We start from the raw sequence: 16,365 nt of genomic DNA, 5'->3' as shown, positions 1-16,365 counted from the left end.
CATTACAAGGGTAGCATCTATGTAATATTTTAAACGTGACTTCTTTTATCTTGTTTCTTAATAGATATTTGTGGGGAAGAGACCAGACCAAATTCCAATTAACACTGTATAGCGTCATCCATTGAAAAGAAGATGCTGGAATAGATTTTCTGTTGATATGATTGCGAACAAAGTGGTTATTGAATTTGTCATCAGTATTAAGAATTCCTTCTATTGAAATAGAAGTGTTATTCAGAGAAATAGGTTTATAGGTTCGCTCTCCTTTCAAAATAATTTTTATTCCACTAGGAATAGCGTTGATTACAATATTATACTCTTTTAATGACGCCCCAAAATCAAATTTTCTGGAGAATTCTGAAAAGGAATAAAACTGACCATTGTCATCTATCAACTGATTAACAATATAGATATTATTTAAATACCATCTCTCAAAAAACAATGATTTATTTCTGTAAATAATATTTTTGATTATTCCAAATAAAACAACAGTGAAGTGTAAACCAGTAACCATGACAGAAATTTTGCTAATTTAATGGGTAGTTTACCAATTGAGAAGGGGCACTGTAATACACAATTCAATACCTCCAATTTTATTAAAAACAAAATTAGGAAATATGTTCCATATAGAGTTTGTCTACCTGGTTGAATAGGGTAAAGTCAACAATTCCAAGACCTCCATCATTAATATTATTTCTTAGAACCTCCTTTTTGATTTTGTGTGGTTTATTTTTCCATATGAAATTATATAATAATTTATCTAATAAAGAACATGATGACTTAGGACAATCCATTACAGAAAAGAGGTAAGAAACTCTTGCTAGACCCTCTGCCTTTGATAATAAAACTCGACCAGCGAGAGACAAATCTCTTGCCAGCCAAGAATTAAACATCTTTTTAATCACATCTTTAATGGGAATTAAATTCATTTCTGTAAGAACCGAATTTGAATTTAAAGATACTTTTACACCCAAATAATTAATTACATCTTTAAGCTGAATTCCACAAATTGTTGTTTTATTTATATTTTTTAAAGATAATATTTCACATTTTGAAATGTTGAGAGAAAGGCCAGAAATCTGAGAAAAATCTTTAATAATCTCCAATGTTTTAGGAACTTCCGATGGATTTTTTAAGAAAATTGTGGTGTCATCTGCAAATTGAGACATTTTTATTCTTTATCTTGAATTCTAATACCCTTAATCACATTATTCTGATTGATTATTAAATTCAAAATCTGAGTAACCAGCAGGAAAAGAAAGGGGGAAATGGGGCAGCCCTGTCTTATACCTCTGTGATTAAGAAAGATAGGAGTTGTTCCAGATATAAGTTTAACACAACTGTTTCCTCTTACATACAGAGTTTTCACTGCATTGATAAAATAATTATTAAAATCAAAGAAGCGTAATACACTAAAGATGAAATTATGACTAACAGTATCGAAGGATTTTTGGAAGTCTAAGAACATAATAAGAGCAGGATCCAAAACCAAATCACGATAATCAATCAAATCAAGAACTAACCTTACATGTTGGATATAAACCCTGATTGGCACTCATCAATCAAATCATCAAGGCCATATTTAAGTCGTTTTGCCAGGACAGATGCCAAAATAGCCGTTATTTAATAATGTGATTGGGCGCCAGTTATCGATCAAAAGAGCATCTTTTTGGGATTTTTGTACTAGAGTAATAACACCCTCTCTCACTGATGGTGGAAGGCATCCATTGACAAATGATTCTTCATATTCTGCCAATAAAAATTTAGATAAAGGGTCACAAAATGTTTTATATAACTCTGAAGTCAATCCATCACTCCCAGGAGATTTATTGTTTTTTTAACTTATTAATGCCCTCTTTAATTTCTTCCATTGAAATTTTTTCAGAACATATAAGATTGAAATCACTGCTAACAGTTCTTTTTGAAGTAATAGAATTTAGAATAGGCAAAGGGTCAATAACATTAGAGTCACTTTCATATAATTTACCAAAAAAATCTGCTATATGAGATGAGATTAGTATCCTCACATACAACACCATCAATTTTCATTTTCCTAATTGCATTTAACTCCCCCCGTCTCATTTGCATTTTTGCATAGTGTCCGCCCTTTACATGTGTTTGCTTCTCTGTGCTTACCGTACATACTGTAATACCCTATTCATTCCCTATATCTATCAATGCACTCAGAGAGAAAGTTAGAAGCGACAGAAACTTTCTTATCTTTTCTGTCACACAGCGCTCAGCCATAATAAACCACTATATGCATATTTACAAAAAAAACTATGAGCATATTTAAAAAAAAAAAACTATGTACATGTTTACAAAAAAAAACAAAAACAAAAAAAAAACTATATGCATATTTACAAAAAAACTATGAGCATATTTACAAAAAAAAAACTATGTGCATGTTTACAAAAAATACAATTAAACTCTTTAAATTTACAGCAAAAGGGAGCAAACAAAACAGATTCGAGATTGGTCCTTGACAACGCTGTTTGCACATGCGCAGCTCATTCACGTCTATGTCAGCTGCCTTGCGGTCAACTGATTGTGCTGCTCCGCCTTCTCGCCTGCTCACTTCTCTCTCTCTGTCAGTCTCACTGAACAGAGAAGACGCAGAGAGAGGTGTGCCTCCGAGACCGGGCAGGAAAGCAAGACCACACGCTCACTGGGCAGTACTGGTGACTTTCTTCTACGGAAGGTAGCTAAGGTTTGTCCAAAAAGTCGCTAGGCGCGCTTTTTCGAATAAAAGTCGCTAAAGAGTTCTGAAAAGTCGCTATATCTAGCAACAAAGTTGCTAAGTTGGCAACACTGCTCGGAATTCTAGATACCCGAGTTGCCGAGTTGGGAGGAGTTCTAAACTTTCAACATGGTGGAGGAGAGTACAGTTTCTGAATTGAATGTCGGGTTTTGTTCATTTTTCTAAATACAGCTACTTGTTAGCACTTGCGGTTTTGGTGTTATTAATTTATGTATATCAGCAACCATTCTAAGCATGTTGTAAATTTTTTACACCGTGAAAATAGCTTGAATTTGACCAAAATTCCATTATCGTCAGCAAGCTGAGTAATATGTATTATGGTGTCAAAATAAAAGTTCCTCAAGAAATATGAATGAATGAACCTGGCTGGCATCGTCCATGTTTCTTGTTCTTTCCAACAACAAAGCACGTGAACACGACGTACTCGTAATTATCACTTCATAAGTGGGAAGTAGGAAAACTCTGATAGCACATGAAGGCAGCATAGTGTGCTAGTATTTCGTTCTGGGTTCTACTGATGCACAAAACATCTAGAACCATATCCTAATTACAATAAGAGACACCTGTCATGATCACTTCAGACATCATGCAGCCAACCGCTACATCTGGTATAACATTAAATACATTTTAGACTACAGTGTTAATAGATAACATTTGTTTGTGTCTACTATGTTATTTAGTTTGGTTTGTAAATTAAGCAAACTCATTTTAAACAGATTTTGCTATTGCAATGCAGGTACTATATACGATCAATGATAAAACTGTATATTTCCTGTGCACCAAACAGATATTTTTGCATGTTTACATCTCAGGTCATAAATGATGTTGGAGTGCTCTGGAACGAGCGATATTCCGAATCAATCTCAATCCAATTTTTCTTATTCCTTCACTGACGACGGCCATCTGCGGCACAGAGAGATATTTGAACCCTACAGGTTTACCTTCAGACTAGATGATGTCAGGGGAACTGAACGGGAACATCGAACTCTTTGTCAGTACATCACCCAACATGTCTACCACCTCTTAGAACAGAAGTTCCATCTTCTGGACCAACAGAGTTTTCTGTTCATGAGTCGCAGAGCACTAGAGCATGCTGGGTGTCTAGTGGTTCTGGTCCAGGACTGGGGCACGATGCGTTTGGAGTTGGAAGGTGGCTGCACATGAAGGATTGGAGTGAGGTAGTCAGATCCCATACCTGTGATGGGCTCTGCTGGAATCTTGCGCCATTGTCCTAATGAACCCCAACGAAGGTGGACAAACCCTGGAACAGCACGTCCAGTCAGTCTGGGAATGCTTGATTTCGAAGAGTTCTGCTGAACATGTCTTCGTGGTTGCCCATGGATATTGTGGACTGGCTTTTGTAGATCTGTTTTGCCATTGGCCAGAGGAGGTTGAGCATTGTGTGAAGGCCGTAGCAGTCTTGGACTCGTCTCATAGCATGTGGGCAAGGCTGGGCGTGACTGGATAAAAACTCACTCCATAACCCCTGAATCGGTCTGTAGGTTCATTGAATGCAGGTTGCCCACAGATTTCTGCAGGAACACAATGCCACGATCGGCGCCTGCAGTCTGCATGGAGTCTGTGTTTCGCTTCTTTGCCAAGATACTGAAACCCAAAGCCACGGCAACTCCCTTAGAATTCATCACGAGGTGCAAGAGCTGTTTCAGCGACAAAAATAACAATTAAACTTGATGGTTAAGGTCAGGAGTGGACTGGCCATCGGGAGCACTGGGCATTTTCCCGGTGGGCCGCTGGGTAATTTGGGCCGGCCCGCTGCTGCGCAAGTACCGGCCCATCCTACAGGCGATATAGGCGGCCACTCTGGGCTCCAACATGCCCGCGCGGACCCGTAACAGAGCGAGAATTCAATAAACTTAGTAAGGACAAAACAAGGGGCCTGGGTAGCTCAGCAAGTAAAGATGCTGACTACCACACCTGGAGTCACAAGTTCAAATCCAGGGCGTGCTGAGTGACTCCAGTCAGGCTTCCTAAGCAACCAATTGGCCCAGTTGCTAGGGTGGGTAGAGTCACGTTGGGTTAACCTCCTCGTGGTCGCTATAATGTGATTCTCACTCAGGTTGGGGCGCGTGGTGAGTTGTGTGTGGATGCTGCAGAGAATCCACCATCTGGCCCCGGAGCCTTGCCTGTAGGCAAGGCCTTAATTACCTCATCAAGATCCTCCAAGATTATCTCAGAATCAAGAGAATGTTTTGCTCAGTCGTCAGTTTAGGGAGTTCTAATGGATATAATAGTCCCCTACCAGATGGGTTCAAAAGTCTCCAAATATCTGTAAGGCCAAGATTTTTACACAACCTGTGAAGCGTCAATGTTGCTCTAGGGGGCTTACACACTTTTGCTTCACTATGATCAAGGACTGAGTCCATCAATAAATTAAAGTCTCCTCCCAGTATTATATCATGAGGGGTGCCAGCAGCTTGCAACATCCCTTCAAGATCTATAAAAAAAGCCCTGGTCATCAGCGTTAGGTGTGTAAATATTAGCCAAAATCAACATTTGCCCCTGTATTTCTGCTAAAACAATAATGACTCTTCCTAATTTATCTTTAATCTGTTTGAGACATTTGAATTGTAGATGTTTACTTAATAAACATCATGTAATGACTCCCCTGCTCTTACTTGAGCTCGCACTAAAGAAAACATGCCCACACCATATCTTCCCAAATTGTTCAGATTCCTGCGGGGAAAGATGTGTTTCTTGAAGAAACACTATATCAAATTTCTTTCGTTTAAGAAAAGAAATAACCTTCCTTCTTTTAATGGGGTGCTCCAACCCATTCACATTCCACGTCGAGAGAGACAATCCACTTATATTAACATTTGACATTTTGACTTATGAGAAAAAACAGACTGTGTGTCAAAAATAAAATTATAAAGACCACATTCCAACATTAGTGCAACAGTCAAACCCCGAACTTTCCCCAGAAAAAAAACCAAACAAACAAACAAACAAAAAAACAGAATTTAGAAAAACAGGAATTTCACCATATCTCTGCCTTCCTCATGCTCAGGAATTCCAACAATTCGGACGTTGTTTCACCGATTATGATTCTCAAGGTCTTCCAACTTTTCTCAAATGCACCACAAATCTGCCTTGGTCGCTAGTGATTTAGCAGCTAATTCCCTCTCCGTTAACTCCAGGTAATCATAATAATCCATTTCTCAACATCCCCGATTCTTGTAACTAACTCCAAGAATTTCACCTCCATCGCCGTAATCGATCTACGTATTATCGCAAGATTCTCCAAGTCCACTACGACCTTCGTCAGCACTACAGACATGCTCGCCAGTTGCCACTGAATTTCTCCCGCCCCACCGTCCAAACTGAGTCCCTAGTCTGCGGCCCTGTCTGGGGTATCAGCTTGAGCACGTAAGTGTCTTTTAATATCTCCAGAGCCCGAGGATTTTGAATTCTTTGACATGTTGACTTCATAGAACAGTTATGTAGCAGGGTGTATTGAATCGGTTCAAGACACAAAGAGAATTAAAAACTAGCAAAGTGCGCAGAGCTCGCCACTCACACATCCGTCCCCCGCGTGGCACCATGTGACTCCCCTTTAAAAGCATTATTAATATCAATGGCTGAGGTAAATATTTCACCACCAGCAGATTTCACTGAGGGAATGGTAGAAAAAGACTCTTTCTGTTTTATATATCTAGCCAGAAGTTTCCCTGCCTTGTCCCCTGACTCAAAGTATGACTGTCTTTCCCTGAACAGACAAAAATCCACCTTCCGCGACAAAATAGTATAAAATTATATCTGTATTTCAATCGGGTCAATTCCCTGAGGCCGTCAGACAACATTCGGCGCTTCAGCTCTGCCTCGGCACATTTAATATTCCCTTCCAATTCCACGAGTTCTTGTGCTTTGGATTTTTTGGTGAATGAGGCATACTGTATGATCCAGCCCCTAAGAACTGCCTTAAGTGCCTCCCAAGCCACACCCACAGAGGATACTGAGGACCAGTTGGTCTCCATAGAGACACTGATTTCAGCCTTTAGCATTTTTTGGAATTCAGGATTTTGCAAAAGGGATACATTAAAGCGGCAACTATATGATATCTTTTTGTCCATATGTGGCAATTTTTTTCTTTTTTTAAAGAAAAGGCGGGACGGGCTGAAATTCATTTTTTGTGGCAATCAATATTATGCCACAATGCTTTCAATTGAGCTTAACTTGTATTGAACCCGGAATATTCCTTTAAGTTAATTACTTGGGTTACACATTTCTAAAAAATATAGATATATATTAATGTTAAACAAACATTAATTATGTTAATATGTATGTCTGTTTGACAGCTAAAGGGTGTGCGCCCAGTAACTAGTCATTGTAAGTGAGAAACCCGTGTATGGCTTGTGTGAGGAAATGTAGGCACTAATTTGAACTAGTTGAGCAGAACATTGTTTAACTTAAAAGTAAATAATAATGTGATTACTTTTCAATACAGCAATCAATAAAGTTATTTTAATAAACCCAACACTTGAATCACTCCAAAAAAGAAAAATGTTTTTGTATTTTTGTCTGGTTTTCCAGTAAAAATATCTAAACATTCTTAAAACAAGATAAATTTACTTGACGAGCAAAATTACATTAGATATTTTGTCTTGTTTTCAAAGAAATCTAACTAAATTTGATTGAGATTTATGCTTAAAAGAAGAAAAACTATTTATCATTAAGTTCAGAAACATAAACTTAATTCAAGGTATTTTTCTTAATATCTTATGCCATTTTGCTTGTCAAGTAAATTTATCTTGTTTTAAGAATATTTACTGTAGATATTTTTACTGGAAAACAAGACAAAAATACTAATTAAGAAAACTATTTATTTGCAGTGTGAATGCGGTTTCGTAATGACTTCAACACGATTCTTCAAGCCAATATAAAACCAAAATGCACATTTATCTTTATTTCAAAAACATCATACAAAAAAAAACTTCACATATAATACAAATATGACATAGTAAATACACCGATCATCCACAATATTAAAACCACCTGCCTAATATTGTGTAGGACCCCCTCGTGCTGCCAAAACACTGCCAACCCGCATCTCAGAATAGCATTCTGAGATGATATTCTTCTCACCACAATACAGAGCGGTTATCTGAGTTACCGTAGACTTTGTCAGTTTGAACCAGTCTGGCCATTCTCTGTTGAGCTCTCTCATCAACAAGGCATTCCCGTCCACAGAACTGCCGCTCACTGACCTACACAATATTAGGCAGGTGGATTTAATGTTGTGGCTGATCGGTGTATATCAAACTGGTTTCCAACGGAAACTCTACATCCACTTCATCAGTTTTACTGCCACAGAAAACCATTTAAAAGTTCACTTTCTGTGAAATCTCATCCAGTGCTAGATGCCGTGGTACAGCAGATCATATTTAGGAATGTTCCTCAGATCGATAGGGCTTTGAACAATTAGCTTTCCTCTCATGGCACCGGGATAGATCACCTCAATTAGATCCATGAAGTCCTATTTGGTTTTGAAAGTTCCCACAAACTTGGTGTGATCTGGAGATCTGAATGTGTTGATATAAATCAAAATATGAGAGGACTGATGCTTACAATTTCACTCAAGCAGCTGATGTTGAACATTACAGAGGAAAAGTCAATTAAAGACAAGACATGAGACCATTATCGAAAAGAATTGAAGACACAAAACAGACAACTGGGGCTCACAGATGATTGTGAAATACTGAAAAACAAGGAAATCTCAGGGTTAATATAAAATATAAAAAATCTGTAAAATGTAAAATCAGAGGCATGCTTATCTTTTGTAAAAAGTGAAATACTTGTGCGGTTACGCCGTCTTTGGAAACATTAGTTTCAGAAGAAGTTCTTTCTAGTTTGAGGAAAAGTTACTTAACAGTTTAACCACATATCTGTGGTTTGTACCTTTTTGCAAAACAGCACATCCTGTTTGTGCATGTTTCTGTCTATTTTTGATAGAATGATAGTTAGAAAAGTTTTAAACCCCTATAGTATCGATAGAGGGAGGGGAAATTGATAATTCCATCATGCAATATCAATGGATAAGTAAATATCAGAAAGAGCCCATTTGTCTCAATACTCACCCATAATCAACTTTCTTGCGCTGTCCGTTGAAGAAGAACACTGTTGATGGAATGAAACTGATGTCAAAGTATCGTGTATAAACCAGTGTTGAATCCACATCCACAAGATAAATATTTGCCATGTTACTCAGATCATGAGCGGTCTTCGACAGCTGCCAAATAACACACACACACACACACACACACGCATGTTAAGAGAATTCTTTACTTTACATACTGGGTGGGGGTGGGGGGGGGGGGGTGCTACAGGTTAAAAATAAAGCCAACAACTGTGTGGCTGATAACTGCCAGAGGCCTTTTGTCAAAAGTTTGTTTGTTTAGCAAAATATCTAATTGTACATTTTCTGGATGTAACTGAATACAATTGCCCATAAAACGGCGCATAAATCTTAAAGAACCATTTTTTTTTCTTAAAAAATTCCTCTGACAATCACCAGCAATATTTTATTATCTATAATATAATCACTAACATAAAAATTGTGCTCTGTAGCTATTAATAGATGAAAAATGAAACTGCTATATGCTATATACAATATGTTTACTACATAAGCAAAATGTCATCAACTGAAATTCATAATGTATGCACGTTGTTGTATAATTTTATATATACATATATACTATATATATATATATATATATATATATATATATATATATATATATATATATATATATATATACTGGCAGCCAAAAGTTTGGAATAATGTACAGATTTTGCTGTAGCAGAAGGAAATTGGTATTTTAATTCATCAAAGTGGCATTCAACTGATCACAAAGTATTGTCAGGACATTACTGATGTAAAAAACAGCACCATCACTATTTGAAAAGTCATTTTGATCAAATCTAGACAGTCTCCATTTCCAGCAGCCATCACTCCAACACCTTATCCTTGAGTAATCATGCCAATTTGGTACTAGAAAATCACTTGCCTTTATATTAAACACAGTCGAAAGCTATTTGGTTCGTTAAATGAAGCTTAACATTGTCTTTGTGTTTGTTTTCGAGTTGCCACAGTATGCAATAGACTGGCATGTCTTAAGGTCAATATTAGGTCAAAAATGGCAAAAAAGAAACCGCTTTCTCTAGAAACTCGTCAGTCAATCATTGTTTTGAGAAATGAAGGCTGATACAATGCTTGAAATTGCCAAAAAACTGAAGATTTCATACAAAGGTGTACACTAAAGTCTTCAAAGACAAAGGACAACTGGCTCTAACAAGGACAGAAAGAGATGTGGAATTAATTATAATAATTATAATTAATTAATTAATAATCATTTTTAATTTTCTTTATCACACATTATACATTTGCACATATACAGTGAAATTCTTCTTTTCACATATCCCAGCTAGGCTGGGGTCAGAGTGTAGGGTCAGCCATGATACAGCGCCCCTGGAGCAGATAGGGTCAAGGGCCTTGCTCAAGGGCCCAACAGTGGCATCTTGGCGGTGCTGGGGCTTGAAACCCTGACCTTCTGATCAGTAACCCAGAGCCTTAACCGCTGAGCTACCACTGTCCCCCCGGAAGGCCAGATGTACAACTAAACAAGAGGATAAGTACATCTGAGTCTCTAGTTTGAGAAATAGACACCTCACATGTCCTCAGCTGACAGCTTCATTGAATTCTACCCGCTCAACACCAGTTTCATGTACAACAGTAAAGAGAAGACTCAGGGGTGCAGGCCTTATAGAAAGAATTGCAAAGAAAAAGCCACTAATGAAACAGAAAAACAAAAAGAAAAGGTTAGAGTAGGCAAAGAAACACAGACATTGGACAACAGATAATTGGAAAAGAGTGTTATGGATCTTGACCCCATTGAGCTTTTGTGGGATCAGCTAGACTGTAAGATGCGTGAGAAGTGCCCGACAATACAGCCACATCTATGGCAAGTGCTACAGGAAGTGTGGGGTGAAATGTCACCTGAGTATCTGGACAAACTGACAGCTAGAATGCCAAGGATCTGCAAAGCTGTCATTGCTGAATGTGGAGGATTTTTTGATGAGAACTCTTTGAAGCAGCTCAAGAAGTTCTGAAAAAAAAAAAAAAAAATTCTACCCTTTTCTCCCCCAATTTGGAATGCCCAATTCCCAATGCGCTTTAAGTCCTCATGGTGGCGTAGTGACTCGCCTCAATCCAGGTGGAGATCATCATTCCATGCATTTTATCACTTGGCTTGTTGAGCGCGTTACTGCGGAGACGTTGCGTGTGTGGAGCCGTCACGCTATTCTCTGCGGCATCCACGCACAACTCACCATGTGCCCCACCGAGAGCGAGAACCACACATTATAGTGAACATGAGGAGGTTACCCCATGTGACTCTACCCTCCCTAGCAACCGGGCCAATTTGGTTGCTTAGGAGACCTGGCTGGAGTCACTCAGCACGCCCTGGATCATGACTCATGATGACGGTAGTCAGTCAGCGTCTTTACTTGCTGAGCTACCCAGGCCCCCAATTTTTCACTTTATTAATGTCCTGACTACACTTTGTGATCAGTTGAATGCCACTTCGGTGAATAAAAGTAACAATTTCTTTCCATAAGAGCAAAATCTGTACAATAGTCCAAACTTTTGGCCACCAGTGTGTGTGTCTGTATGTGTGTGTATTTATATATATATATATATATATATATATATATATATATATATATTATCGTTATTTATTTCAATTAACATATATAAATTATTATTGCTGTTATATTAATATATATATATATATATATATATATATATATATATATATATATAACAGCAATAATAAATCATATATGTTAAATAAATAATTGAAATAATTAAAATAATGATCAATTAAATATTATCATGATCATAACACATAACACAATGTAATAAATAACAAAATAAACTATGAAGATCATTGTAAATATCACAATTTCGTTAGCGCAAAATAATTTAATAACAACAACAACAGAAAAATAATAATAATGGTAATTACATTTTTAAATAAAAATGAATATACTCGATTATTATGATAACACATAACACTGCATAATGAGAAATCAAATGATTCGCTGAAATGAAATATGTAAGATTATGCTCATCAATTACACTCACGATATCGAGCTGTTAACACATTGAATCTTCATCTCTGCCAAATCGAATCACTAAATATTTCTCAGCGACTGTCTTAATGTCGTCATCAATGTCTTTCTTACACGACAGTTTATGGAGGAAAAAAACTCATGACGCTCTATTTTAAATCACACACAACTATAAACCAATACAACTACATTCGCTGCAGCATGTGTTTGAAACTCCAGCGGATGTTTACTGTACTGCAGTGCGTCACTGTATACGGGCCGACTAGAAACACCATCATAAGGCATCATCTATGCTTTCTGTTTATCTGAACATAAATATTTTATTACTGCGTATGTTACTATTTATTTTACACGACTGATTTAAATACATTTTATTAATGGTTAAATATCTAATTTTATGTCACTAATGATAAATGGCGAGTAGATTTCCACACGGTATACGTTTGTTGTTGTACACTGGCACAGCATGCAGCGTGTGTCCTTCTGAGTGGACATACAGAAATACATTTGATGGTATATTGAGTCACTTTCTAATTTATCTTCATTTGTTACAGGTGAGATTAGTTGTCACATCTCAGTAACTAGACGGGTTTGAATCACAAATGCTAATTTTTGCTTGTGGTGCTTTTTTTATGTTGCTTTCAAACATCTATTTAAAAACTCTAAGTTAGAATTCGAATTGTTTTTATGAATTCTGTACTTTAAACAAACATTCCAATATCATCATATTTTGTTAAACACAATTAAAGCACACTGGCATACAAAAGTCGACTATATAATGAAGGTTGATTTTTTTACTGAAACGTTTTGTGTTCTGTGCAGTAACTTGTTTTATAAATATCATGTCGAGGCATGTTGTCATATATTTTATATGTTGTCATTTTATAAAATGTATTACTGTTAGACCGATGTATCAACTAGGGCTGCGTTTCCCAAAACCATCGTAAGCACATCGTAGAAGCCATTGTTTTCAAAGGTCTCTACCATCTACTTAGGCTTACGATGCCTTTGGGAAATGCTGCCCAGGCTGATTAATCGGCCCATATTTGGCTGTTTTGCAATTATTAGCATCGGCCAACAACTGTGTTCGCTTGGCCGATTAACAGAAATGTTAACTTTCCCTTGTGCCACCGATATCTTTCACCGATTGTGATAGACCAATATATCGGCCATTTTGCAATTATTGCATCAGTTGATAACCATGTTCGCTTGGCCAGTTAACAGAAGTGTTAACTTTCCCTTGTTACAGACCGATATATTGGCCGATATTTGGCCATTTTGCGATTATCGCATCGGCCGATAACCGTGTTCACTTGGCCACAGGAGTGTTAACTTTCCTTTGTTATAGACCAATATATAATTTTGCGATTTATTTATTTTTATTTATCCTTTATTTAACCAGGAAGGTCCCATTGAGATACAAGATCTCTTCTTCCATGGAGTCCTGGTCAAGATGGCTGCACCAACAATTTCACATAAAAAACCACAATTACACATTTTAAACAACAAATAGTACATAAAAATAGTAAAAAAAAAAAAAAACAGTAATACAAGCCATACTATTCAAAGATTATGAAAAACAGCAACATGATTACTTAAGTGCAGATTTTAAAAGATTTTTAAAACATTTAAAGAGGTAAGTGATTCTAGAGTAACGGTAACTTGCAGATCATTCCATACCATGGCGCGTAAAAAGAGAAAGCAGTCAGCCAATAACCGTGTTTGCTTGGCCGATTAACAGAAGTGTTTACTTTCCCTTGCGATAGACCAACATATCGGCCAATATTTGGCCATTATCTTTTATCTTGGACAATAATGGTCAAAGTTTGACAGCTAGCCCCAGTCTCCCATATATTGTAATTTTATAGTATCTAATAGACACTTCTGCTTTTTACCTCAGGCAACCGCGACTTTTGACATGATGTACTGATACTATGGTACACACCTGTGTTTTGGTGTTTGGCTTAAATTCCAAAAGACATCCTTCATGATGTTTCAAAGGTTGTGTTCACTGGCCGTGCAATGGAAAAGCACCTCTGCTCCAGTACAGACCGTTTACAAAAGGCACCAGGGCAAATTGAGGTTACTGGACCTCATCGGCAGACCCATCAGCACCAGTTGGAGAACCAGAAAAGATGGAGCAGAAAGCATTCCTGCTGAAAAGCTTGACTTGGACATTTGGAAATCGGTGATGAAATCTCAAGCCATGCATGCAGAGAGGAAAGGTGAGGAGAATTTGACCCCAAATCCTGAAACGGAGCCATCTCTACTGGAGGCCAATCGCGAGCTGGTTGAGATGTGGCATCAAGCGGGGAAGTTTGTTCCAAAGAACATCACGGATGAACAGCTGGAAGTTCTCTCCGGATTGACTACAAAGTCTGGCAAAAAGAAGTTCTTGAAGTATCTGGCCATCAAGGAAGGACACAAGATTTCCAAGAAGGAGAAGCAGGAAAAGAAGAAATCTGAGCGGAATCTGGAAGCAGACATGGAATCAGATAGAGATGAAGGAGATTCTCTGAAGAACACTTTCATGTTGAAGTTCTGGAGTCATTCCATGGATAAGCTCCTGAACTGGCGGGTGGCGCAGGCCATGCGCTTCGGTCAACCACTGGTATACGATATGAGCTATGAGCAGCACATGTCGCAGCGAGAGATCGAAAACACAGTTTCGCAGTTGCTGGAGACCGAGGGCTGGAACCGACGTTCCGTTGACCCATTTCACCTGCACTTCTGCAACCTGCAGCATAATGGGGCATATTTCCGTGAGCTCCTCAAACGCTATGGGACTGAGACCTGGGAACGTATGCTGATCACGACCACCGCTCGCCGACATGTAGACGTGTTTCCTCTTGAAAGCCTTGTCTACCTAACGGCCGATTCGCCAAACGTCCTGCATAAGTTTGATCACAGTAAAGTGTATGTAGTGGGTGCGATGGTGGACCGCTCCATACATTCAGGCATTTCATTGGCCAATGCGAAACGCCTCAGGCTCGCCACAGCCCGCCTTCCTCTTGACGAATACCTGGACTGGGACTCGGGTGCAAAGAATCTGACACTAGACCAGATGATCCGCATATTGACCACGGTTAAAGAGACCGGAATTTGGCAGAAAGCACTCGAGTTTGTACCTAAGAGGAAACACAGCGGCTTCCACCAGCAGAGAGACAATAGAACTGAAACTAAATCCAGGATGCTCGTGGACCAAGAGGAAAACTGGGAGAAGGAAAGTAAACGCAGAACTCAAAAAAGTCATGATATTAGTCAGGAATCTGCTTTTCCTGGTGAGATCCATTTGCCCAGCAGAGTTCAGAATGCGCTGAAAATCAAATCAGATGGTCAGAGAATAGGCCGAGACCAGAGGAACTGGTGGGAGGACAAATAGTACTGTGTTTTACATAATTGATAGTCTAAACAATTATTGCTATTCCAGTTGTGTTCAGTGTAAGTAAATAATGTGTACAGATGCCTGTGTATGTAACAACAGTACAGAGTCTGTAGAGAACAGGCTAGGAATTATTTTATGAAATAGTTTTGCATTCCCTCACAATAAATTTACAGGGTTCCCACAGACATGGAAAACCTGGAAATATCAGGTAATTTTAAAATTGTGATTTCCAGGCCTGGAAATGTCATGGAAATTAATTAAATATTTTTTTGTTTTGTTTTGTTTATAGTTAATATATTTGTATTTATTATGCTGTGTCCTAAAATATTTAATCGGGGTGTTATGTTGCACTGGATTAAAAACACACAGTGAAGAGTTCAAAATATATCATGTTATTTAGAGTACCTGACCAATTAGAGACATCGATGTGCCGCTAATCCCTGCCCATTTTAGGATTCACGCAATGTGTTCCTATGGATTAAATTTAAAATTAAATGTTTTAAACTTTTATCAAACAATGGTGTGTGTTTTTTGTGTGTGTGTGTTTTTTTTTTTTTTGTTTTTACAAACTTGCGATTGTGATTTCGATGCCATTTTCTGAATGAAAAGCTAAATGTTTGAGCATGGATTATTAGCTTTGAAGTCATGGAAATTCACTGGTTGAAGAGTGGGAACCCTGAATTTTACTGTGGTTTACTATATTTAACCATGATATATGTAGTGAAACCATAGTAATAATACAGGAAAACCCAAACCTATGGTAATTAAAATAATTTATTCTGCAAAAAAAGAAATTATATTTTGAATAAAGGATATTAAGTATAATAAGGGAATTTTTTGCATAGTTACAATATTTTTGACAATTAAACATTGCCCCCTCAATTCTTAATACTGTAATATAAAATCAAATCAAAAATAATTCTTAATATAATACAGTGATGAAAATCATCCTGTTTGTACAATTTTTTTATTTTTTATTTATCAGCATAAATGTAGTACAACAAAATAAAAAAATATATATAAATCAGCATAAATGTAGTACAACAAAAAAAACTTTTATATTGCAGTAATT

General features: G+C 37.5%; 1 protein-coding gene and 2 pseudogenes across 4 annotated transcripts; 2 read left to right on the top strand and 1 right to left on the bottom strand.

The window, feature by feature from the left end:
- Positions 1–3,580: 3,580 nt before the first annotated feature.
- LOC127445575 (cotranscriptional regulator FAM172A-like) lies at positions 3,581–4,444 on the top strand (annotated as a pseudogene).
- A 3,206-nt stretch (positions 4,445–7,650) lies between these two features.
- LOC127445358 (thioredoxin-like protein 4B) lies at positions 7,651–12,133 on the bottom strand (annotated as a pseudogene).
- Positions 12,134–12,167: 34 nt separating this feature from the next.
- On the top strand, positions 12,168–15,980 carry trmt10c (tRNA methyltransferase 10C, mitochondrial RNase P subunit). 4 transcript variants are annotated; one of them, XM_051705362.1, is made up of 3 exons: positions 12,168–12,462; positions 13,311–13,544; positions 13,809–15,980. In XM_051705362.1, exon 3 carries the CDS (start codon positions 13,896–13,898, stop codon positions 15,288–15,290), a length of 1,395 nt encoding a protein of 464 aa, XP_051561322.1. In that variant the 5' UTR covers positions 12,168–12,462; positions 13,311–13,544; positions 13,809–13,895; the 3' UTR covers positions 15,291–15,980. The 4 variants fall into 4 exon arrangements, with proteins under 4 accessions (XP_051561322.1, XP_051561323.1, XP_051561320.1 ...); XM_051705363.1 differs by lacking the exon at positions 13,311–13,544 and having other exon boundaries at positions 12,168–12,421; XM_051705360.1 differs by having other exon boundaries at positions 12,168–12,421; positions 13,311–15,980.
- Positions 15,981–16,365: the final 385 nt, after the last annotated feature.

Source organism: Myxocyprinus asiaticus, chromosome 8, assembly GCF_019703515.2.
Source record: "Myxocyprinus asiaticus isolate MX2 ecotype Aquarium Trade chromosome 8, UBuf_Myxa_2, whole genome shotgun sequence".
Taxonomy (NCBI): domain Eukaryota; kingdom Metazoa; phylum Chordata; class Actinopteri; order Cypriniformes; family Catostomidae; genus Myxocyprinus; species Myxocyprinus asiaticus.
Note: the sequence above shows the minus strand (reverse complement) of the source record. Positions and strands in the feature narration are given on the sequence as shown.

Coding starts and splice junctions, on each gene's coding strand:
- trmt10c (XM_051705363.1), top strand. CDS start 13,896: ATGATGTTTCAAAGGTTGTGTTCACTGGCCGTGCAATGGAAAAGCACC.